This window comes from Malus sylvestris, chromosome 3 (genome assembly GCF_916048215.2).
Source record: "Malus sylvestris chromosome 3, drMalSylv7.2, whole genome shotgun sequence".
In the NCBI taxonomy this organism is placed as follows: Eukaryota; Viridiplantae; Streptophyta; class Magnoliopsida; order Rosales; family Rosaceae; genus Malus; species Malus sylvestris.
The window spans coordinates 6379345-6403219 of NC_062262.1; the positions used below are offsets into that span (position 1 = coordinate 6379345).

Consider the following 23875-nt stretch of genomic DNA (forward strand, 5'->3'; position numbering starts at 1 on the left):
GGAATTTTCATCCTTAATATTACTAATGTCTTTTGTAATAAAACTCAACACCTAGCAATATGTAGGGCTGGTTTTGTATTGTTGTGCTTCGAAAAAAAACTGCTTTTGTTGTGCTGTGAGAATAAGTAGATGTGAAATAAAGCAGCATAATGTTTGGTAAACTTTTATGTAAAAGTGTTTTTGAAAAAAAAAAAGCAGTATGATAGTGTTTGGTAAACTTTAATGTAAAACAGTTGTGACTGTGTGAAATGAGCAAAAAGGTATAATACTAGATGTGCTATGACAAGCCACAACGTCGTTCGCTGGCAACCTCTCCACCTTCGTCTTCCTCTCCTTCCTCATCTTCTCCTTCCCCACGGTCGTCGAAAATGGGACCCACCTCCTCACCTCATTCATCGACTGCGACCCTTCTCTCAAATCCCTCATCTCCTGCCTCGACCTCGCTTGCGCTAGCAATACCAACCACCGCTCTCCCAGATCTCCAGCCGAGTCCCCTTCTCTGATCTCTCACCACCGCCGACACCGCCCATTTCTTCACCTCACCCGCGTCGGAACCTTAGACGACGATTTCTTCTCCATCAATGACGACGACGTTCACTCCCTCTTTGACCCCAATTGGATCGCCCCAATCCTCATTTTCTCCTCCTCCTCTCACTCCAAATTAGGGTTTAATGGAACTTACGGGACTAGGGTTTCTGAAATTGTTTGCTCCAGCCTCACGTTCAAGGCTGAGAAATTCACCATTTTTGATGACAGAGCTAGAGGAAGAGATGGCGACGGAGAAAGCAATGAAAGGGAGGAGAAATGCGGCGATGAAGAAATGGGCGATCAGGGCGTCGATTTGTAATTCTTGATCAAGGATTGGAGCTGGGTCGCTGGGACATGGCGTTGTTCTTCCTCCTGAAAGTGTGAGGAATCAGGAGAAACTTTGAAAATAAGCCACTTTTTTAAGCTGCTTTTTGCAGCTTCCACTTTTTAGCTTTTTTTCATCTGAAATTTTGAAAAACAGCTGGTTTGAGGTGTTTACCAAACACCAAAAACTCTCCCAACTTTTTTTCATACCAATTTTTTTTTAAATCACCTCAACCCCAAACCATACCGTAGTTAAGTTGGAATAATATCAATAATATTGACGGTGAACCCGACACTCCCCCATAACGACCTCAGCCTCCGAGATTCCTCACCCAAGAATCTTTCTTGCACCACTGGGACTAGGAGAACATGACTGAAGTCTAGCAGTCTGGAGCCATGTCACCTCATAAAGTCAACCCATAAGTCGTATTCACCATTAATCTTCTAAGATCATTTCGGATCACACACCACAGATGTTTTGATTGATCAATCAAGGTCAAAATTATTTCGTTTTCAAAGCCATGTTGCAGCTATGAGAATGCCAATGAGAAATTTACAAATATCATCCTCATATTTATTATTTACTTGGTTGATTTGGTACTTGTGACAATGTGACTTCAATTTTTTTTTTTTAAAACTTATAATTCTTGTTAAGGCTTCTTAGTTAAAATGGTTTATGAGATTGTTGTAATTTCTAATTTCAATTTCTGATAATGAAAATCGATAGAATTGATCTCTGGTGTCTACCTTTGTCAATATCTTCATTAATTGTCATGTGGACGACGCTGTGACAACCTTTTAAAGGGTATTTTTGTCAAACCAACCTCTCCACTTAACGAGGACATCGACAAATTTTTTCCGGAATGTTTTACGGTGGTTAAACTCATAAACCACTTCTAGCAATTTTCAATTTCAAAGATTAAAGTGAGGAATTATGCCAATTTTAGAGACAATTTTGGCTAAAAAGCATTCGTGTTAAAAGTATTGTAATGTCAAACGACAACAGAGAACAGATTCATTGCAAATTGCTTGACCACCAACGACCAATGTGGATATAATTTGGTGCCCTCTCTAATTGGGGGAATGAATATATTCCATATATCTTGACATCTTGTGCACTGAAATAGTTTGAGTATTCAAGCAGCCTCCGACGTGGGAACTACAATTTGGTGACAGTCTGAATCTATTTACTCACTTTTCAATGGCTATAAATAGATGCATAGTTCAACTGTGGAGAATATAGCAAGCTATGCAGCAGAATTCAGAGGAAGAGAAGTCTTGTATGAAGGTGAAGAGCCATGTTTGGTAGCCAAGGATGACTTGCCTAATCAAACATCATATATATATATGTTTATGTATTTATATTGTGGTTCGTAGCTAGGCAGTCGTCTTTGGGCTATTCTGACTGGCTCTTATCTTTCATGCTAGACTTTCCTCTCTTCCATTTTTACGTAGTTAAGTCTCTCTTTGCCATTACATGAAAAGCGAGCAACGATTACCAAGATTAGTAGCTATTCGGTTGCAGCTATTGGCGTAACAATGATTGTTACTAATGAGGAAAATGTGTGCTGATGTCAGTCGTTTTGCTTTATATATATTATTGGATATGCATTTTGATTGTGACCGACTGCAGAGCGTATGCACAATGGCTAAGCCTAAAGGTACATTTCTATCTGCATGCATGCAATGTGCAGCTGGTGAAGGCAACCACTTCTCACCATTCGCCACTCAAACCCTAGCAAGAAATGCGCATTTGGACATAATACATATCGTTGATATATCATTAATATTTGGTAGTTATTATTGATATGACGTCTGTATTTAGCATCAATACGTCAATATAATGTTGTTAAGATTCGATTATTATATCATCGGTTACGTCATTTTTGTTGTTCGTGTATTATAGACATCTGATTTTTTTTTAATAGAGACCAGCTGTTGGTTTTACCACGTCAATCCATCTTTTTTAAGGGCCAGGACTCACCCAGGCATTTCAACCATCTGATTAAAATGCCCTAAAAATCCCCCTCATTGTAGAAGCTTCCCTGGTCATAAGCCTATGTGGGTTGAAAAATAAACCAACTTTGAAAATGAATATAAGCCCATTCGAACCCGGCCCGCTCAACTTCTGCAAAGATGGATCTGAGTCAAGGCGGTGCAAAAGTCAGCAAGGAGAAGGCGTGACCCACGACGAGTCAGATGCGCCGGCGCCGGGCCGAGCTTCTACGAGCCTTACGCTCTTCGCGGCATCCGAGTCGACCGAGTCGAATCCGGACTCCTCGTCTGATTTTTCAAGGTCCCTCTCGCCTCAGTGTAAGCTACAGAGCCCCTCACTCGTTTGATCACAAGTCAAAATTTTCTGTAATTTTATCGAAATGAACTTCTGCTACTAATTGGGATTATTAGGAGCATCAAATTAGGCTAATTTAACTCAAAATTTAGCTGATTTTACTTGAAACTTAGCTAATTTGACTTGAATTTTAGCTTATTGAACCTGAAATTTAGCTAATTTAACATAAATTTTAGCTTATTTAACTAATTTAGCTAATTTGAGGCGTGATCCTAAATTGATTTGGCTTAAAGTTTGCAGCCAACAACATGGAGAATGCGAAGAAGTCTGTGGAGTTGACGCAGGACGAGTCAGAAGCCTTCTCGCGACTCGTCCTTCCGGAACCCCAACCAGGGGTATGTATATACAATCATTTCGCCACCAGAGGCATCCGAGTCGACCGAGTCGAACCCGGACTCGTTGTCTGTACTCTCAAGGTCCCTCCCCGCCTCACTGTGAGTCTTCTACTCACCAGCAGATCTGGATTTAGTCAATTTGGCTAGAGGAGTGTGGTCTCCCATTTGCACGCGAGTTCGAATCTCCCTCGCCGTAGCTTAGATGAATTTAGGGTAGAATTAGCAGTGGTTATGTTAATTGCAAACAAGGAGTTCAATGCTTGTGCGCGGTTTTGGAATTGTGTTTCTTGTGTTTGCAGGATAGAGCTGGAAATTTGGCTAATGGTGCAATTGCAAACCTTGTTGATCAAGTTGGTGCTGTTGTTCATGTTAGGGGTCTCCCGGTGAACGTTTCAGTGGACATTTCCATCTCGTTCATGTCAAAGGCGAAGCTTGGTGTAAGCAAACTTTCCACTCATGTAAAATCTCCGTTTTTCTTTCGGATTTAGCAACCTCTGAATTGGGCATACATGTACATGTTCAATCTAATAGACTAGACAATCAATATTGCGAATGCTTAAACTTCTGTGCTGAAAAGCTCTGTTGGCATTTTGATTAGCAGAATTTGGCTTTTGTAATGTGAGTCTGATATCGGTTGTTGTCCCTTGTTGAGTATTGCTTGTCAAAGGGGAATGATTAGGAATTCGAAAGAATCTGATTGCTCGTATATGGCTATTCATTTGTGTTTCCAGTGGTGGGATTTTCATTGCTCACCATGTCATGTGCGTGCGATATATGATTCACGTTTGTGTATATTTAGCTCTAACATCTTATACCTGTACCGTTCTGATTTCATCGCATTTCTTGAAGGGACCAATGGCATCTGATTGCTCTTGATCTCAAATTGCAGGATGAGTTAGAGATCACGTCAAGGGTGTTAGGACAACTAGGTCGTTATTGTGGAACATCGATACTTGTGAGAAACAAAGCAACCGGTGAGGTAATTGCTGAAGGTCGGCATTCGTTGTTTGCTATACATACTAGCAAACTCTGAGTCCTTTTTCACTTCACTATGTATATAGGTGGAATGAAGGGAGCTCTTTGGGGGCATAGGTTGAATCTTTTCGTAGTTTCGCTTTCTTTTGGGAAATAAGTGTTTTGTCATTGAATAAGGATTGAGAATTATGTTTAACATACATGGTCCAGATTCTGGCCTCAAATTTAGTGAACTGTTTTCAACTGCTATTGTTACCTGTTTTTCACTTCATCTTTTTTGCTGATTTGCTTGTACACAATCAAACATAACCCGAATCTTCACTCTGGTTGCCGGTTTTGCACTTTCCGTCGAAGTTTGTCTTTCCTCATAATAGGACGATTAAGATCGATTAGTAATTAGCGCGGATGTTATTCATGACTTGATGCTTCGTTCAGTTCGACTTTTTTTTCGGAATTCTTATATAAGATTCAATTGTGTAGACTAGCAGGTAGTAAATTTCACTCCAGAGTGCCTGGTAGTAAAAGGCTTCTTTCTATGAATCAAATTTTCATATCAAACACTTCTGTGGGTTATACTGTATGTAACTATGTTTTTGTATGCATCGCATGCAAGCCCAAGTCCTTTTAAATTTGTTTTCTCTCCTCTTGTGAGAGTCTTTCTCGCCGTGTGAGTGGTCTTTGATTTCGTCGATCCACGTCGCAGCTGGCTCTAGTTGTGGCTTGAATCGGTGGCAGTTCCATGCTTTTCCTTTGTTTTCATCTTTTCCTTGCTCTTCATGTTTGCCTGTCCATCACGATCTCCTCCTTTTTATCTCCTTGCCTGTTATCTCACCACTTTGAGCCCTGTTCCCCAATCATTCGTGTCCGCCATCCTTCTCAAGCCTTTCCTCTCCATCATCTTCGTCATTTGGCTCCATCGTCTCTCTGCCCATACCCAATTCCATTTAGTTACCGCCGGTGTTCGCTGCGATTTGTCATTGTCTATGGGAGGTTGCATAGAGTTTTGGCTCGGTCACCTTTGTTGGCCCTTGTTGGTCCTTCCCGGTGTTTGGCCTTATCGGCTACGTTGCTCGTGGGGTATGTCTTCCCTCGTGCTTACTTGGTTTCGTGGCGGAGGTTGTTGTGGTAGTTCTTCGAGGATGATGCGGCCTTTTTCTTCCTTAATTATGGGGTTCTTGCTGGTGTGATCTCTGGTGCTTGGGGGGGGGTCAATCAACAGCGGCTGTGGTGGCAACAGAGCTACAAGGGTTTTTGCTTTCTGTGGGTTTGCTGTGTTCTGTGAGTTTGTTGTGTGCTCAACCTTTGGGTTGGGTTTTTATTGCTTTGGGGGTCCAACTTTTAGTCTTGTGCCTTATTCGTAACTAGACCTTTGTTTGTGTAAGCTTGCTTTGTTTTTTTTTTTTTTTTTAAAGGAGAATATCCTGAATAAGACTAGAAGGTTCCTCAATCCAAACTAAATTATTGCTACTAGACAAAGCAAACTTTGCAAGACGGAAGGGCAACCCCATTACATAAACGAGAAACATGAATGAAACTCAACATAGAGAAGGAGGATGGCAGTTGCAACACATCATCTGCGATCAAATCTATTGCTGGCGAGTTTGAATAGGTCCTATTAAGTGCTGCTAGTAATGAATTTTACTTTTGTCCAAAAAAACATTTATGGATGCATTCAAGAGATCAAATTATGAAAACTTTTGATGAAGATTGTAGTTTGAGAAATAAACGTTGAAGATTAACTATAAGAAATTGAATAGTTGACCGTTAGTAATCGAAACAATCAAATTTGTTTAAAAAATCGAACTACTTAGTAGGCTTCGTATTTAAAACATTGATGCTTGAGAATCAAAACAATTAGGAAAATGTTAAGGAGACAATCTCTTTTTTAATAATCTTAATAAAAAAATTCAACCATCAACTATCACATTATGCGATTTACAAAATATAGTCTAAAACATTAATCTCACTAACATCGCCCAAACATTTAATTCACGGATTTGGATCCTCTCCTGAGCCAATGGAGAGGATCCTCCTGACCAGCCATTGTGGGCTGTTGGATTTTCATCCAACGGCTATAATTATTATAACTTTAAAATGACCCAAATTTGTAATCGTTGGATAAAAATCCAACGGCCCATAATGACTGGTCAGGAGGATCTTCCCCATTGGCTTAGGAGAGGATCCAAATCCTTAATTCACAAAGGTAAGTGGGACCCAATCCCACACTCTTGACGTTTTAACGGTTCAGCCAAAGCGGATAGAATAGTGGGAAACGCCGCCAACAAAATGGAGAATGCGAAGAAGTCTGTGGAGTTGACGGAGGACGAGTTAGAGGCCTTCTCGCGACTCGTCCTTCCGGAACCCCAAACAGGGGAATGCATATACAATCATTTCTCCATCACAGGCATCCGAGTCGACCGAGTTGAACCCGGATTCGTCGCCTGTACTCTCAAGGTCCCTCCCCGCCTCACTGTGAGTCTTCTAACCACCAGCAGATCTGGATTTATTCAATTTGACTAGAGCAGTTTGGCCTTCCATCTACACATAAGTTCGAATCCCCCTCCCGTAGCTTAGAAGAATTCAATCAATTTAGCTAGACCAGTGTGGTCTTCCATCTGCACGCGAGTTTGAATCCCCCTCCCCGTAGTTTAGATGAATTTAGCGTAGAATTAGTAGTGGTTATGTCAATTGAAAACACAAGTTTAACGCTCGGTTTTGGAATTGTGTTTCTTGTGTTTGCAGGATAGAGCTGGAAATTTGGCTAATGGTGCAATTGCAAACCTTGTTGATCTAGTTGGTGCTTCTGTTCATTTTAGGGGTCTCCCCATGAACGTTTCGGTGGACATTTCCATCTCGTATCTGTCAAAGGCGAAGCTTGGTGTAAGCAAACTTTCCGCTCATATAAAATCTCCGTTTTTTCGTTCACATTTAGCAGTCTCTGAATTCGCTATACATTTACATGTCAATCTTATAGACTACGTGATCAATATTGCGAATGCTCAAACTTTTCTGGAGGTGGTGGTAGGTTTTAACACCCATGAACGTGAGTTTGATATCCGTCGTTGTCCCTTGTTGAGTATTGCTTGTCAAAGGGGGATGGTTACCAGTTCGAAACAATCTGATTGCTCTTCTTTGGCTATTTTCTTGGGTTTCTAGTGGCGAGATTTTCATCGCTCGCCATGTCATGTGCACGCGATATATGATTCGCGTTTGTGTATATTTGGCTGTAACATCTTATTCCTGTTTCGTTCTGGTTTCATCGCATTTCTTGAAGGGACGTGCAGCAGCTGATTGCTCTTGATCTCAAATTGCAGGATGAGTTGGAGATCACCTCAAAAAGTTTAGGACAACGAGGTCGTTATTCCGGAGTATCGATACTTATGAGAAACAAAGCAACTGGGGAGATGATCGCTGAAGGTCGACATTCATTGTTTCGTTCTGCTGCTAGCAAACTCTGAGTCATTTCCAGAGCTGTACGTGAAGGGAAATCTCCATTTATGGTTGTTTTCCCTTGTAATTATTCTTTTCCTTTTTATGTAGTAAAGATCATAATCTTAAAAGGACGTAGACCAATACCTAAATTGGTTCTTTTCTCCCGGTCCCAGGACCACCCGCAGTTCAAAAAATATACATCCGAAGGTCTTTTGAGGACCCAATGAATGTTTTGTATTGGTTCCCTTATACCTACTACTAAGTGTTTTGATGTAATACATGCTAGGCATATCTAGATAGGTTGCATGGACAACACTCAATAAATCATCTCGATATCACTCAACAAGTGTTAAATGAAATGCCGTAGTGAATAAAGGGGAATTTTTTTTTGCAGACTTCGCGCTCTGTTTCTATCTAAAAATATTGAATATGTAACACTGCGACCATCCAAGATCCGAATCATGGATCCGCTACTACTCCTACGATATAGGAATACTACCCATCTCCCTACCCACCCTCACCATTAAACTAACCCCACTGACTTGGGTGTATTCAATTATTAATACCATACCATACGTCCTTTAAATATCAATTTCATTGTGCTTCATCCAAATTATCAAGTCTGGATTAATTATATTACGTGTCTGTGTAATCGTAAACGAGAGCCCATGCGCCATTACAAGTAGTTTTGCGGCCTTAGAAAAAGCCCACTAATACAACAAAGCAAGTTGACAGATTTTAATTCACCTAGTTGCTCTTTACATGTCAAACAAGTCGCACTGAGTTGGTTTCCGATCCAATGGAATGAAGGTTATAGATTTGGGGAAAGGGAAGTCAAGATGGAGAAGGCGAAGAAGCGTCTGGAGCTGAACTCGGACGAGTCAGAGACCGTGTCGCGAGTCGCCATCCCAGCTCTCCAAATCGGAAAGTCCAGCTTCTACGATGCCTTCGCTCTGAGAGGTATCCGAGTCGAGCGAGTCGAACCCGGTGTCGTCATCTGTTCTTTCAAGGTCCCTCCCCGCCTCATCGTGAGTCATCTAATTAATCTGTTATTTAATGCTTAAATTGTTGACATTAATTAACTTGGATCTTCTTTTATTTAGTTTAGAAAAAAAAACACATTCATTTCATAATTTTCATCTAACACTCTCTAAAGAATGTAACAGTGAGTGACCGCACATTTCTTTGATCATTAGGCGACCAAGAGAACATTGTGATAATTTTTCGATTAAACAAGTAGATTCTTTAAGGTTTTTAGTAATTTAGGAAATTTCATATGTAGACTGTTTCACGAAACATTTTAACATTTTGTTTTTCAGTTTGAGTACATTGAAAACCTTAATTAAACTTTCGCTTTGGATATTAGTGATAATTATGCACATTTAGAGATAGCCTAATTGTTGGAATTAAATAGAATTTGGTTTTGATCGAATGGTTGAGAAGGAAGAAACCAACACTTAAGTGAATGCTTAGTCTCATAGGACAAGTGTATGCTTTATATTACTGTTTGTGAATCAAGGGCTGATATTGCTCTAGAGTAGGTTGTAAGAGGAAAGTCCAATGTATTGATATATAATGAAAATATCTGTGCTTGCTCCAGATAGAGAGCACTGCACATTCCTCTGAAATTCCTAATTCTTGTTCCTTGTCAATTTCCAGAAATACATCATACCAACTACAAATTAACACACAAGAATTTATCACTAATCACCTAAACAAATGCCACTTTCCCAAAAAAAGGGGTCTCTTAGACCTACTCTAACATTTGGAGTAAAACTCAAATTTTTGGATTTAAACTTACCCCAACTTGCTTTAACTCCTGGGGCAGAATATGAGTTAAAACTCAAAACTCATTTCTGGGCTAAATTTAGCCCAGGATTTTCTTAGGTTAGTGGGGCTGAGCCACCATATAGGTATATTTTTTTTAGTTTTATATTTATAAATTCATTGAATTCAATGGTTAAAATCTAATTTGATGAGATCCAAAGGTAAAAAAAATATTTAACGGTCTAAATTTAAATCCAACGACTAAAGTAATTAAAAAGAAATTCTTTTATGTGTTTCATATTTTTTCATAGGGTTTCACGAGTTTTATGGTGACAGTTAGTGATTTTTCAATATTTGTCAGAACTCTAAATATTTTTAGATTAAAATGTTCATAAAATTAAATTAGGATAGTCTACATAATTTTTTTTCTTTTAAAAAAGTTACTTCAAGAAGAAAAAAATTAGCCTAAATTCATTATTTAATAATCTGGGGCTAAAATTTTAACCCAAAATGGTTGGAGTAAAAAAACTGTTTCTGGGTTAAAACCTAAATTTTCTAGGCTAATTTTTTTTTGTTTTAATCCAAGGGTTGGAGATGGTCTAATATGCGGTTATGCACTCTTCGAATAGGAATTCATTTTCTGAAAGATTCTGGTTTCGCATTTGCACTGGGGCAATTGGATATGATTCAATCCACCTTTGATGTTGATCCACTAGATGTTACGGAAACTCCCTTTGCTACTTTTTTCTGGGTCGACTAAAATTGGTGCCCAAAAACAAATAAAACAAACACTTCCGGGGCAGCCCATCTTTATTAATAAAGCCGAGAGGGCCCGGCTCCCCAAAAGTGTTGCCCCGTGTGAAACTGTATCCATGAAATAGTCTTTTAAACCCAATTCTTTCGAAATTAAATACAAAAAGAAAAAGCTAATACTATTTATTAGCTTAGCTTGCGTTCCGGGACAATCTAGTCATTAGTCAGTTCATAACAATCTCAATAAAGCAAGGGGCAAAGCTTCGTAGATAGCTTCCCTCCTTTGTCGGCCAAGCTGCAAGTTCATGAGTAAGTGAATGAACGAGCCATGATCCTAAAAGGAGTTCGGAAGGACCCTGCTTTGGATGGGGGGTGGTACCCTCCGTCATGCTGATCGCTTATGCACTTGTTTGAAAATGTTTTCCTGAAAACACATATGCTCATAAGTGCTTTTAGCCATTCTAGAATAACTATTGTGAGCTTATTTGAAAGCACTTAGGGCGTGTTTACTAACCCGGAATCGGAATGGAAGTATGGAGTTCGATTCCGATTACGGATCATACCTGTGTTTACTAAAATTGTGAGGAATCAACAGTGCGTGGGACCCACACAAAAAGTGGAATTCAATTTCTGAAATGGGAGGAATTGGACTCCCTGCATCGATGTGGTAATTGAATTCCGGGAGGATGAGGGAATTGGGAATCCATTTGCTCTTCCTATTATGCCCTCCAATCAATCTGCCGTTTAACCCAACAAATTAATCTCACGAGCTTGAAATCTGGTAGGGTGAGGGAATTGGAAATCTGATAGGTTCAGGAGATATGAGGGTCGCATACGAGATCTTGTCCCCGAACACCGGATCGCCGTCATTCAGGAGGCGATGGTCCAGCCGCTTCGATACCGCCAACACGCACGCGTGGACGTAGCTCCGGACGATGACGCCAACATCACGGATGTGCTTCTCGCTCGCCGGCTCATGTTTCTGGGTTTTTTCTTCTGCGGGGAGGGAAGATGAATGCGGCCGGGTTTTTTCTTTTGCGGGGAAGGAAGGTGAGTGGGTTCTTTATTTGGTTATACTAATTAAAGTTTAATTATATTACGAATAATTTAAGTAGTAACAAAATAATGCAAAAAACAAATTAGACCATAAATAATTTTTTATGAAAAAGTGTGTTTTAGTAATTATATTAAATTTAGATATTAAAGTAAATACTTAAATTTATTAAAAAAAAATTAACAAAATCATTTTAGTGTGTCTATGAAATAAAAAAGTAATTTAATTTTTCTTACTATTATATACTATATCAAATTTTATTAAAAAAAGTATATAAAATATTTGATTTGGGACAAGGGCATTTTAGTAATCATACTGGTTTATATTCCGATTCTGCTGAATTAGTAAACAGCTTTATGGAATTCTATTCCGATTCCAAACAGTTTTAGTAAACAATTTCAACAGGAATCTGATTCTGATTCCGCCTCATTTCAATTCCTCCTCAATCCAATTCCTCCTCAATTCAATTCCTCTCAATTTGATTACGGATTAGTAAACGCGCCATTAATTAGTATAACCTCTCTACTCTAGCAACTTTAATTTTTGTTGGAGATTTCAACACAATTTGTGCGAGTGGGAATATTTATTGGAAAAATTAGTTCAGTTCTTTAGTTTTCTGCAAGAAATTAAAAGGATTTAGTTTCATGTGAGAGATTTTGAATGTTTTTCTTAATTATTTCGTTTGCAGGATAGAGATGGAACTTTGGCAAATGGTGCAATTGCAAACCTCGTTGATATAGTTGGTGGTTCCTTAGCTTTTATTCCGGACCTCCCTATGAATGTTTCTGTCGACATATCCGTCTCTTATGTCTCAACTGCCAAGGTTCATGTAAGCAAATCTTTCCCACTCCAATCCCTCATTTCTTCTTGATCTTTATATATAAGTAATCCAAAAGTCACTTCAAATCTTTCAACTTTCATTTTATTTCAAAAGTTTGTTCTTTTTGTGAGGATCCGGAGGTAAAAGAATATCATATCGGTAAAAGGATAAACCTTGGAGGGTTTATAAGAGGTTGGCCCTTACCCATATTGTCAATTTTTATGGTGAAACCCAACTTTCTTCATGGTATCATAGTAGGTTGATCAACGTGTGAAGTCTAACAGCCACACGTGCTCCGCGTCACCCAATTCGTGTTGTTCACGTATTTGACTTGAATTCGCTACAATTGGTTTTATGGTGGAACCCTAACTTTCTTTAATTTTGGTATCCTTTCCCATGCATATATATAGAGAGAGAGAGAGAGAGAGAGAGAGAGAGAGAGAGAGAGAGAGAGAGAGAGAGAGCATATGATCGATGGTCATGTTCGTGTCAATATTTGGTTTTATTTTTATTTTTTATTAACAGGAGATGAGATTCAAACTTGAACCTCTTCCGAGTTCCAACATTAAAAGGAGTTCGAAGTAGCATGCACAAATGCAAATGATCGTTATATTGTTTCAATCTTAATCATTGGATGTCCCTAAGATACCTCTAACATTTTGATGTCAAATTGCAGGACGAGCTAGAGATAACTTCGAGGGTTTTAGGACGAGCAGGAGGATACTGTGGAACAATAGTAACATTCAAAAATAAATCAACGGGAGAGATAATAGCTGAAGGTCGACATTCATTGTTTCGTTCAAATGCTGGTCCCGTTCCCAAACTCTGAGGAGTCCTTTACAAATTCATATATGTAGTTTTGAGAAACAAAACAACAGGAGGGGAGATTAGTGCCGAAGGTCGACTTTGCTTCTAGCCAACGAAAAGGATCGTTTTACATGTGTTATAACAGGATCCTTGTAAAGGTTGTACCCAGTGCACAAGGCTCCCGCTTTACGCAGGGTTTGGGAGAGGTGAATGTCGGCTAGCCTTACCCCCATTTATGGAGAGGTTGCTCCCAAGTCTCGAACCCGAGACCTACCGCTCATGGGCGAAGACACTTGCCATTGCACTAAGTGCGATATAACATGATCCTTGTAAAACCTGAAATTACATCTTGATACATTCAACTTCACAGGTCACGGAACCCCTTTGAAACATTGCAAATTTCTTGCATAACTCTTCTTTCGTCTGCAAACTTGTATCAGTAATCATCTTGTCTAAAACTCTACCGTTCTTTAGCAAATACTATGCAAGTTCCATCTCAACTTCCCGCCCCTTGAATCTTTGTATGGCGATGGTCTTGAGGTGCGACAGCAAACAAATAGGTACAAATCCTGGTGGATCCATTGATGCTCTGAACATTGATGATAACACTCGCCGCTCTGAACCATAATTTAAAGAATGAATGAATGAGAATTATCGTAAAAACTGTATATTGGTATCATATTAGGAACTTACGTGTGAATATACGTCTAAGAAAAGATCTTTGAGATTAGCTGATCTTTTAAGAACCTCAGCTAGCAATTCCGAGTAATAGCAATCATAAAGAACCAACTTCAATTGCTTGAGATTATTAAAAGACGGCAGATCCCCAGCCTTCATATGAGAAACGATTAAACATAAATCCATACAAAACTTTTCAACTCAGGAACTGCAGAAATGAACAAGAGTAAGCTTCTACTTACCTCAAAACAAGAGGCCGAAAGGGACAGATATGTAACATTGCGAACTTGTGCCAGAAGCCCGTTACACAGTTGGAAAAGGCAGGCCGTTGTTCTCCAATGCAGTCGTCTAGAGCAATATTGGCTTTCACTAGAGATTTTGCACTCTCCAAAACACAATTTGCCACAATGTCCAGCTCAATATCAAGGTTTTCAAGCATTGGAGCATCAATAGAAAGATTGTAGACGTGGATTATCAACAGACAAACTTATCTGTAACGTTTTCAGTTTAGGTGCAGAAATCATGAAATTTAAAACTTCCTTGGCTCTGATACCTCCATCGATAGTCAAGCCTTCAAGTACAGGGCAGTCGGAGAAAAGCTTCGATATCATGTCATTATCAAAATAATAAACTGTAACATGGAGAAACTTGAGAGAAGGAAAATAGCCGGGGTTAGGAAGAGCGCACATAAGGCCATCTCCAACCTAAGGAGGGCCAGATTGTTAGAATTCATTTGTCCCACATCGGTCAGAAGGCTTGAGAACAAGTCATTTATATAGAATTACTCTACTCTAACTAACTCCGAGACTTTTTGTATTAAAACCCCACACCTAACGGATTGAGCAAGTAGCCAAGTGGGGACAGTATCGGTGTTGTTGGAGTGGGCCCATGGCCTGTCTACCTGAAATTTAAGATGGTATCAGAGTCAGGGGACGGGTCCGTACATCCAGGTGAATGGGTGGGGGTTCCCTTTGGCCCCGCGCAAATGGGTGAGCCCCGACTTGGCTCCATGTAGGCCAAGAGATGCCACGTGCATTGCCCTAGCGTGAACGGGTGAGCCCCGGCTTGGCTCCACGTGGTTGCCGATGTGTGGAACTCCGGAGTGTTAGAATTCATTTATCCCACATCGGCCAGAACAGTTGAACTCATGGGTTTTCAAAAAAATCATTTGGCAGTCATCTAGGAAATCTGAAATACTCATTTGAAAAAACATTTGGCAGTCATCTTTCCTTTGGGGATACCTCGTTTCTCCCATAGCTGGAGGGACTCTTGTGGACTATTATGGTGGTAAGGTAGTGGGGAGTAGCTTTCTGGTCTTTAGCTACCTTTCTTACACCGTGGGCTGCGGAAAATTCTCTATGGGCCCTCCTTGCGATGAGAGCTCTCCTTGGAATTGCAGGAGTGGCTCTTCCGTGCATGAACAACATGGTAGCGAGGTAATGGTGATCTTCAAACTTCCTTTTTGGATTTACCAATCACATTAAAGCCTATTTAATGATGTTCTTACAGGTGTTTTTTTGTTTGTTAAATTGTTGGTGAAGCTAAAATGTTGATCAAGGTATGAACTTGGTGTTTCAGGTGGTTTCCTCAAACAGAACGAGCCAGGGCTGTTGGACTTGCAATGGCCGGATTTCAGCTTGGAAGTGCAGTAGGACTCATGCTTTCTCCAATCCTCATGTCACAAGGTGGTAAATTTGGACCATTTGTGATTTTTGGTTTATCTGGATTTCTTTGGGTTAAATTTCTAGTCAAAGTGGATCTTTGTTAAAGAAAAAATTATATCCTATATGAGTTGAATTTCTAGTCGCTTATTGAATGTGAATATTGTTCCTTCTCTGCAGTCAATCGGTTTCGTTGGTCCTGGGATAGCTCTTGTGGGTTTAATTACAGCAAAAAGTCCAGCAGTTGCATCTGCTTGGCTTACATCCGCAGTCGGGCTGAAATCTTTTAGTCACTCTGGTTTTCTTGTGAATCTCCAGGTTGGCATTAGTGAATGTTATTGTCGTTAGTACGTAGAATTAATTCTTTATTTGTTTGGTGTGACTTAATTAATTAATTTTTCTTTAACCAGGAGATCACTCCACAGTACTCCGGTGTTTTACATGGTATGTAAAATTAGAATAAATTTTCAGTATATTAATGCTTCCAAAGCGTAGTGAAATAACTTGTTAATTTGGTAAAATTTGATGTTATCCTGTTATTTATTATTGTGTTAGGAATTTCAAATACTGCTGGAACATTTACTGCCATTTTGGGAACAGTTGGAGCTGGTTTCTTTGTTGAACATCGCTCTTATATATTCTTGCTGCCCTTTTCTACGTCGTCTTTTCTACTGGAGAGCGAGTAAATTTCGACGAACCTGGTAAGTATCATCGTTAACGATTCTTCAAATTTGTTTCTCCTTCCAAGCCCCTGCCCCGCTTTTAAACTTCCATTAGGAATTGTGGAGATTTGACATGATGACCAATTTGCTGCTTTGTTATACTGTTTGAACACGGTTTTAAATTCCTAACGCGTTGACAGTTTTATATCCCTAATGAAATTGGACTGTGCATTGACTTTTGCTTGACAGTTCATGAATGATATTTAAAGGCTGCTGGTGAAAGCATCGATTGATGATGACGATGATGATGCTTTTTCAACTGTAACTAACGGGGCAGTCCATGGAATTGGACCGAATGTGGGCAGGAAGACTCGACTAATGGTACAGATCGTTTCGAAGTCATCCGTTGTATAAATACATAACCTTGTTGTTCATTGTTTGAATCCAAGGTGTGTAAAGTGGATATTCTAGTAGTGTTCCTCTTCCTCGTGCATCAATAGTTTGTTTCAGGCGCATATGGGGATCCTGATTACCAAATTTTGTAAAAGATACGTGTAAATACGTTCCAGAGGTACGATGCCAGATTCTTTGTTCTTGCTTCCTCATTGATTGATTGTGGTTCATATTATTCATACATACATGAACGACAAAATGATGAAATTGAGGTTCATCATAAAACTAATTGGTAATATGAGGAGTAGTCCAAGACCATATAAGCACATACCAAACATTGTCCCTCACCGATGTGGGACAACTCTCAACACGTATCCGCATGTATGGTGGATTTTCAAGCTTATACGTGAACAACGACTGAGTGACGTGGAGTGCGTGTGTCCGTCTGGCTCCACACGAGGATAACATGTTCTGATATCATGATGAAATTGAGATTCCACCATAAAACCAATTAGCAATATAAGGAGTAGCCCAAGACCATATAAGCACATGGAAAACATTGTCTCACATTTATGTGGGACAACTCTCAACAAGGGAAGCATTTCCGTCAGGTAATTAGACTTGGCATTTTGGACCCGACCCGTTAATATTAGTATTTGGATGAATGTTTAACGGGTCGGATCGCTAACGGGTGAACCCGTTAACAACCCGTTAAATAACGGGTCACTTTGGATCAATCCGTTAGTTGATGATGTTTTAGTAATTTCAGTAAAGTTTTAACAACAAAAAATAAACTTCATGCAAAAAAAAAAAAAATAATAATAATAATTGTTAACGGGTGAAACGAGTGACCTGTTAGTTTAATGGGTCGGATTCGGATGATCCGTTAACTTAACGGGTCAGATTGAACCCGATCAAAACCCGATAAACCCGACCCGTTTAGATATAAAGTTAAAAGTTGAAAGGTCACAAGCACGTGCTGAAAATGAACGCTCAAAATGGAAATTTGAGCAATAGGAAACTGATTTACGTAAATCCCATTTTCTCCTTTTTGCGCTCAGCCATTTATTTATGTCTCTTAATTCTTTTTTAATTTATTTAATTATACGGCTAGAAAAAGAGAGGACAGTACACGAGAGGAGAAAAAGGAAGTGTGGAAATAACTTCTCTCGATCGAAAGGGGGACGCAATCACGCAAAAAGGCAGAAGCTCTCAATCAAGGAAAAGGAACCTCGTCATATCCCTATTTTTGGGGATTCCGAGATCCAATGATCGTGATCATTTATCGTATATAATGCGATCAGTTTTCGTTAGATATTATTTATATTTAATTTTAATTTTAAAATTTATAATAATTTTTTATTGCACGATATAAGATGAACGATCACGATCATGGATCCCCGGATCTTTTTCCCTCAATCAATTCATGTGATGCAACCCGCCCTACAACTTGGGTTGCCACTAGAATCTGCAGCCTATTAAAATATCTTCCGGTATTTGACTAAATATTATTCTTTCTTTCTTTCTTTTCTTTTTCTTTTTTCTTTTTTTAGGAGCAAATTCCAAACACGTATTGCGTCTTGAGTTCGACTCTTGGTGTTGATGAATTACACGATGATGATCAAATGGAGACTTTCTCTGTGAGTCTTTCCAGCCCCAGAAGAGTGAATTGCTATAATGAAATCACCAACTGATCCCTTTTTAAAATATTTTTAACTGAAAATGTTGTTGTTGATTTGTCCTCCATCAAAACGTGTAATGGCTACTAAGGACCTGGCTTCTCGGCCCTCTCAGTTCCAATATACTCTCATCCACTTCTATTTGTGCGGTCATGGTTAAGTCACATCAACATTTTATATCACTATTGTTTTTTGTCTTATTGTCCTATAAAAAATCAATATAAAATGTTGATGTAGCTTAACCAACGCACAAAATAAAAGAAAATGAAGGTGTATGAGAACTAGGGCAGAGAAGCCGGCTCTGGCTACTAATCCACAAAATCACTTGAATTAGTCTTAAATGTAAGACTTTAATAAACATTCAATTATTTTATTAAATAAAATTCTATAGGTACGAATCATAAATACAAGAATGCTACTAGTAAACAACAAAGCCAAATGTTGATCAAAATTGCATCAGACGGCCAAAAACTCCATAACTTCTGGCAATGAAGAGAACACCAAGTCCTCATAATCTGCAGGCAAATCAGGGAAAGCAAATCTCCAGTTTCCGGTATGAAGATGGTAACAAGAACAAAGCTAAGCACAAAAGTCTTCCTGTCCTGAGGCATATCAAGGTTGCTGTGAAGAAAGTTGCCGGGCTTTTCACAATTCTTTTCGGACAGCGAAAGGCCGCCTCAAAGGCTGCTGCTTTGATTGAAACAAAAAGAAATGATTCTCGAATCCGAGGGATTTCGTGTAAGTTTTTAGCTTCCATGTTGGTTCTGCGCAAATCTAAAGTAAACTTGTTCGGAAGTGCTTTTAGAACAGCTAAAAGGACTTTCAGATACCATTGGATTTTTATTGAAAATTTTGGATGTACTTTGAATAAAAGCGTCTTTGAGTAGAAGTGCTTTCTATTGCAGCTTGGTAAAAACCATATGTAGTAGTGCTTTCAAAATATCAAAGATTGAGAAGTTACTTGTGTTAATATTTTCCTGTACCCTGCAGCGTCAACTGATCGTTCGTCAGGGAGTGACACAAGGAGTAAGAGCTCGTCGAAGTTTAAGTTCTCTCAGTCCACTAGTTCTGCCAGTGGATTAATTGAGACGACGAATTTCTCTTACGAAGAGATTCTCAAAGCAACGGAAAAATTCTCTCCAGCAAATCAGATTGGTGAGGGCAGATTTGGAACCGTGTACAAGGGAAGGCTTGCAGATGGATCTCTTGTTGCTGTAAAGCGTGCTCGGAAGGTATAGATAATTATGCCTGATGGTTGAGAAACAGGCAGAATCCTTATAATTGGTAGAGCATTGTGAGGACAATAGTTAATCTCATTTTCTATTAGCTTGCATAACGGCGTAAAATTTGTGCAGGCTGCGTCTGACAAGCTCTTATTAGAAACGGAGTTCAAGAATGAAATACTTACCTTGTCAACGATTGAGCATCTGAATTTGGTACGGTTATATGGATATCTGGAGCATGGAGATGAGCGGATTATTGTGGTTGAATACGTTGCAAATGGAACGCTTCGCGAGCATTTGGATGGTAAGTCTTATGAAAACTTAGTTATGAAACTCAATAGGGTTAGTCAGTAGAAGGTAGACGTAAGTGATAAGTTCATCAGGTGGAATATCTACTGAGAAACTGGAAATGTTAACATCAAGTAACAAAAAGAGTTAGATAAAATGAAGGATCATTAGCAGTGTCCTGTTTCCTTTGTTCTTCAGTTGAAAAAATTAGCGTTTTAGTTGTCTCGTTGTGTTTTACATGAAGCTCGGAACACCTTTCCCTCCATGGAAGCTCTTTATTTTTCTACTTTTCTGTGATAATTAGATAATCTGGATATCATCAGAAATAACATAATACTAATCCAGAAATGTTTATAAAAATAGTTCTCTTTTCATGAAGGTACAAATGGAAATGAACTTGAAACCGGAGAACGTTTGGACATTGCTATTGATGTGGCTCATGCAATCACCTATCTTCACATGTATAAAGGTGTGTACATCATTTTCAATCCAAATTACTCGACCGATAAAGATGTTTTCATCTTGCTTCCCATTTAATTTGATTAGGATATTATTATGAAGGCATTTGACAACCTGAAGCGTCTCATGTATTTGACAGATCCTCCGATAATCCACAGAGACATAAAATCTTTAAACATCCTCATCACAGAAAAACTTCGGGCTAAAGTGGCGGACTTTGGGTTTGCACGATCGTCTGCAGACCCAAATGCAACTCACATTTCAACTCAAGTCAAAGGAACGGCAGGATACTTGGACCCCGAGTACCTCAAGACTTATCAACTCACCGTAAAGAGTGATGTTTACTCCTTTGGTGTCTTGCTTGTAGAACTTATGACAGGAAGACGACCCATCGAACCAAAGAAGCCAACCAATGAAAGAATTACAACAAGATGGGTAAGAGTATACTCATTTTAAGCATCTTGACATTACTAAACTGACACGAAACTGGAATTTTGTTGGGATGTCTGTTTCTATATGTTGCTTCGCGGTAAAATCTGCCCAGATTTCCACCTTACATGATTAATTAGTCATTGCTCAAGTTTTGTTTTACTCTTAATCTCCCCGATTTATTGTAGTTCCGACATTCATCACATGCTTCTGTTAAACTTTAGACAATCCGTCACTCATGACATATTTCTATAGAGGATAAGGGCAAACCACGAGTCTAGCTCTTGTAACATCCACCTTGTTCCTCGTTGCATTTACATGTGAAACATTCATCAAATGAAACCGCTACGGTTGCGGTAGATCATTTCATCCTCCTCTTCAGATGTCCTGTTCCCATGTGTTATAGACAAAGATTATGTATTAGAAGTGCTACGAACCAAACATTAGCCTAACCATGTTTACATCTGCAGGCAATCCAAATGTTGAAACGAGGAGACGCGATATTTGTCATGGATCCAAGGCTACGGAGAAACCCGGCATCAACGATGGTTTTGGAGAAAGTCCTCCTGCTAGCTCAGGAATGCCTTGCACCTCTAAGAAATTCAAGACCCTCCATGAAAAAATGTGCTGAAGTGTTATGGGGAATTCGAAAGGACTTTCAAGAAAAATCCCTCCTTTCTTCCTCCTCTGATGTTCATTTTTCTGCGAATTATCCCGTCAGAGATGCAAAGAGGACTCGGCGGACATCGTTTGGGATTCAAGATGATGATTGTCAGAGATTTATTATCTCTGCCTAACTTATAAGAATTTTGAGTGAAATTATTTACGGAAAATTGTTTTCTTCTTCTATCCAAGTGTTTAATTTGTACATCTATGTAAAAAAGAAACATCTTTTTGTATAAAACCCAATATTCAAATATTAAATTTCAATGGCAACCAGATTATATTACGAACCGAAGTTGGCGTCTAGCTAGCAATTAATGTCAGATAAATTAACTTTTTAAAGTTAAATTTGTAAATTATATGACGTGTTATCAATAAAAATAAGCACATTAATCATGTAAAACCACTTTTTATGCTTCCAAAATCTTTGGAGAAATTTTGGAAAAAGCACTTCACATAAAACAGTGTTGTATTGTATGTCACATCCCGGGCTCGACTCCGTCATAACACGATATTGTCCGCTTTTGGTCCTGACCACGCCCTCATGGTTTTGTTTATGGGAACTCACACGAGAACTTCCCAGTGGGTCACCAATCCTGGGAATGCTCTCGCCTGAACTCGCTTAACTTCAGAGTTCCGATGGTATTGTATGTCACATCCCGGGCTCGACTCCGCCATAGCATGATATTGTCTGCCTTGGGCCCCGATCACGTCCTCACGGTTTTGTTTCTGGGAACTCACACGAGAACTTCCCAGTGCCATTCTAGGAATGCTCTCGCCTGAACTTGCTTAACTTCAGAGTTCTGATGGAACCCGAAACCAGTGAGCTCCTAAAAAGCCTCGTGTTATATGAAGGTGGGCATGTACATAGAAAGCATAGAGGATCCACTCCCCTAGGCGATGTGGGATCTAACAATCCACCCCCTTAGGAGCTCGACGTCATAGTCGGCACACTTCCGATCATGGATTGGCTTTGATACCAAATTGTTACATCCCGACCCAGGTTCCATCACATCCCGGGCTCAACTCTGCCGTAGCACGATATTGTCCGCTTTGGGCCCCGATCATGCCCTCACTGTTTTGTTTCTAAAAACTCATGCGAGCAGAACTTCCCAGTGGGTCATCCATCTCGGGAATGTTCTAGCTTTTTTTCTCGCTTAATTTCAGAGTTCCTACAAAACCTGAAGCCAGTGAGCTCCCAAAAGGCCTCGTCATACGGTGGAGTCGAGCCCGGGATGTGGTGGTGGCCCGAGTCTGCATGTGACAATTTGGTATCATAGCCAATCCCTAGCCGGATGTGTGTCGATGAGGACGTCGGACCCCTAAAGAGGGTGGATTGTAACATCCCACATCGCCCAGGAGAATGGATCATGTAAGCCTTAAATGTATGAAATTGAAATGTTTTAAACATGTTGTAAGGAATTGAAATTGACCCCAAATTTGATTGGGAAAAATGTAATTTACCCTTATTTTTTTCGCCTACATCAGATCATTATTCCATCATAATAAAACCATATAACAGTGAAATAATAAAGGGTAAATTACATTTTTACCCTCTCATGTTTGGGGTATATTTCAATTTCATACATCCGTTAGAAAATCTATTAAGTAAACAGTTAAGTGATGACGTGGTAAATATGGGATCCATATTTGTGCTGACGTGGCAACCAAATTTGTATCACATGGCAAAAAATAATTTTTATGCATTTAAAATAATTAATTAAAGAAAAGTTAAAAAAAAAGAGAAAAAAATAGCCAAATCAAACCCAAAAACCATCCATTCCCCTTCCCCGCAACCCTTATTCCTCTCCTCCACTCTTTTCACCTTCCCCAACCGATCTTTTCCCTTTTCTCATTTTCTCAACGCCCTCGCTGCCTTAATCACCACAATTCTCACGTTGCTTAACACCTCCTCGATGACAACATCGAACTCCGTCTTTTCCTCCACGACGGCGGGGCCTCGCCCGCTCCTAGCGCAATGGCCACGGTGGCGGCTGGAGTGAGGGCAGCAATGGAGACGTCAAGCTTGTCCTGGAGGTCGTCAACGAGGATGCTGGCTTCCTCGAGGGTGAGGCTGGAGATGTCGGTGACAAGCTTTTCGATCTTTTTTGGGGCTTTGACGGCGGCGAGGGGGCGGATATGGGTGGCGCGGTGGGTGAGGGTAAGGGTTGGGGGGTTAAAGGGGAATTGGAGAGTGGGTTTGGTGGAGTGGGAGAGAAAGGAGGAGAGGGGTGAGAGGTTGTAGGGAATGGATGGGTTTTTCTGGGTTTGATTTGGTTTTTTTTTATTTTTATTTTTTATAACTTTTCTTTAAATAATTATTTTTAAATGCATAAAAAATTGCCACATGACACAAATTTGGCAGCCACATCAGCACAAATGTGGATCCCGTATTTGTCATGTCATCACTTAACGGATTTTCTAACAGATATATGAAATTGAAATAAAATGATAAGTAAATGTATGAAATTGAAGTGTTTTAAAGATATTATAAGAAATTGAAATCGACCCCAAACCTGAGAGGATAAAATGTAATTTACCCAATAATAAAATAGTGAAACTGTACTATTTTCTCGTTTTATCTTCTTGACTCTC

The 23875-nt window shown here is 39.5% G+C and overlaps 3 protein-coding genes and 2 pseudogenes across 7 annotated transcripts; 4 read left to right on the forward strand and 1 right to left on the reverse strand.

Annotated features, from left to right (window-relative positions):
- The first annotated feature begins 2925 nt into the window (after positions 1 to 2925).
- On the forward strand, positions 2926 to 4761 carry LOC126614915 (uncharacterized). Of its 4 annotated transcripts, XM_050282616.1 has the most exons (5): positions 2926 to 3165; positions 3443 to 3636; positions 3837 to 3974; positions 4427 to 4516; positions 4599 to 4761. In XM_050282616.1, the coding sequence occupies exons 1-5, from the start codon at positions 2943 to 2945 to the stop codon at positions 4605 to 4607; spliced, it is 654 nt and encodes a 217-aa protein (XP_050138573.1). In that variant the 5' UTR covers positions 2926 to 2942; the 3' UTR covers positions 4608 to 4761. The 4 variants fall into 4 exon arrangements, with proteins under 4 accessions (XP_050138573.1, XP_050138572.1, XP_050138574.1 ...); XM_050282615.1 differs by having other exon boundaries at positions 2928 to 3165; positions 4427 to 4761; XM_050282617.1 differs by having other exon boundaries at positions 2957 to 3165; positions 3436 to 3636; positions 3837 to 3995; positions 4427 to 4761.
- Positions 4762 to 8695: 3934 nt separating this feature from the next.
- On the forward strand, positions 8696 to 13645 carry LOC126614920 (uncharacterized). 2 transcript variants are annotated; one of them, XM_050282623.1, is made up of 3 exons: positions 8696 to 8972; positions 12207 to 12347; positions 13015 to 13645. In XM_050282623.1, exons 1-3 carry the CDS (start codon positions 8784 to 8786, stop codon positions 13165 to 13167), a joined length of 483 nt encoding a protein of 160 aa, XP_050138580.1. In that variant the 5' UTR covers positions 8696 to 8783; the 3' UTR covers positions 13168 to 13645. The 2 variants fall into 2 exon arrangements, with proteins under 2 accessions (XP_050138580.1, XP_050138579.1); XM_050282622.1 differs by having other exon boundaries at positions 8697 to 8954.
- A 1552-nt stretch (positions 13646 to 15197) lies between these two features.
- Positions 15198 to 16780, forward strand: LOC126615498 (probable anion transporter 4, chloroplastic; annotated as a pseudogene).
- A 1829-nt stretch (positions 16781 to 18609) lies between these two features.
- On the forward strand, positions 18610 to 21575 carry LOC126614911 (calmodulin-binding receptor-like cytoplasmic kinase 2). The gene is made up of 6 exons (XM_050282610.1): positions 18610 to 18956; positions 19209 to 19450; positions 19574 to 19745; positions 20109 to 20198; positions 20328 to 20623; positions 21088 to 21575. Exons 1-6 carry the CDS (start codon positions 18707 to 18709, stop codon positions 21412 to 21414), a joined length of 1377 nt encoding a protein of 458 aa, XP_050138567.1. The 5' UTR covers positions 18610 to 18706; the 3' UTR covers positions 21415 to 21575.
- Positions 21576 to 22907: 1332 nt separating this feature from the next.
- On the reverse strand, positions 22908 to 23587 carry LOC126614924 (50S ribosomal protein L12-1, chloroplastic-like; annotated as a pseudogene).
- Between the last annotated feature and the right edge of the window lie 288 nt (positions 23588 to 23875).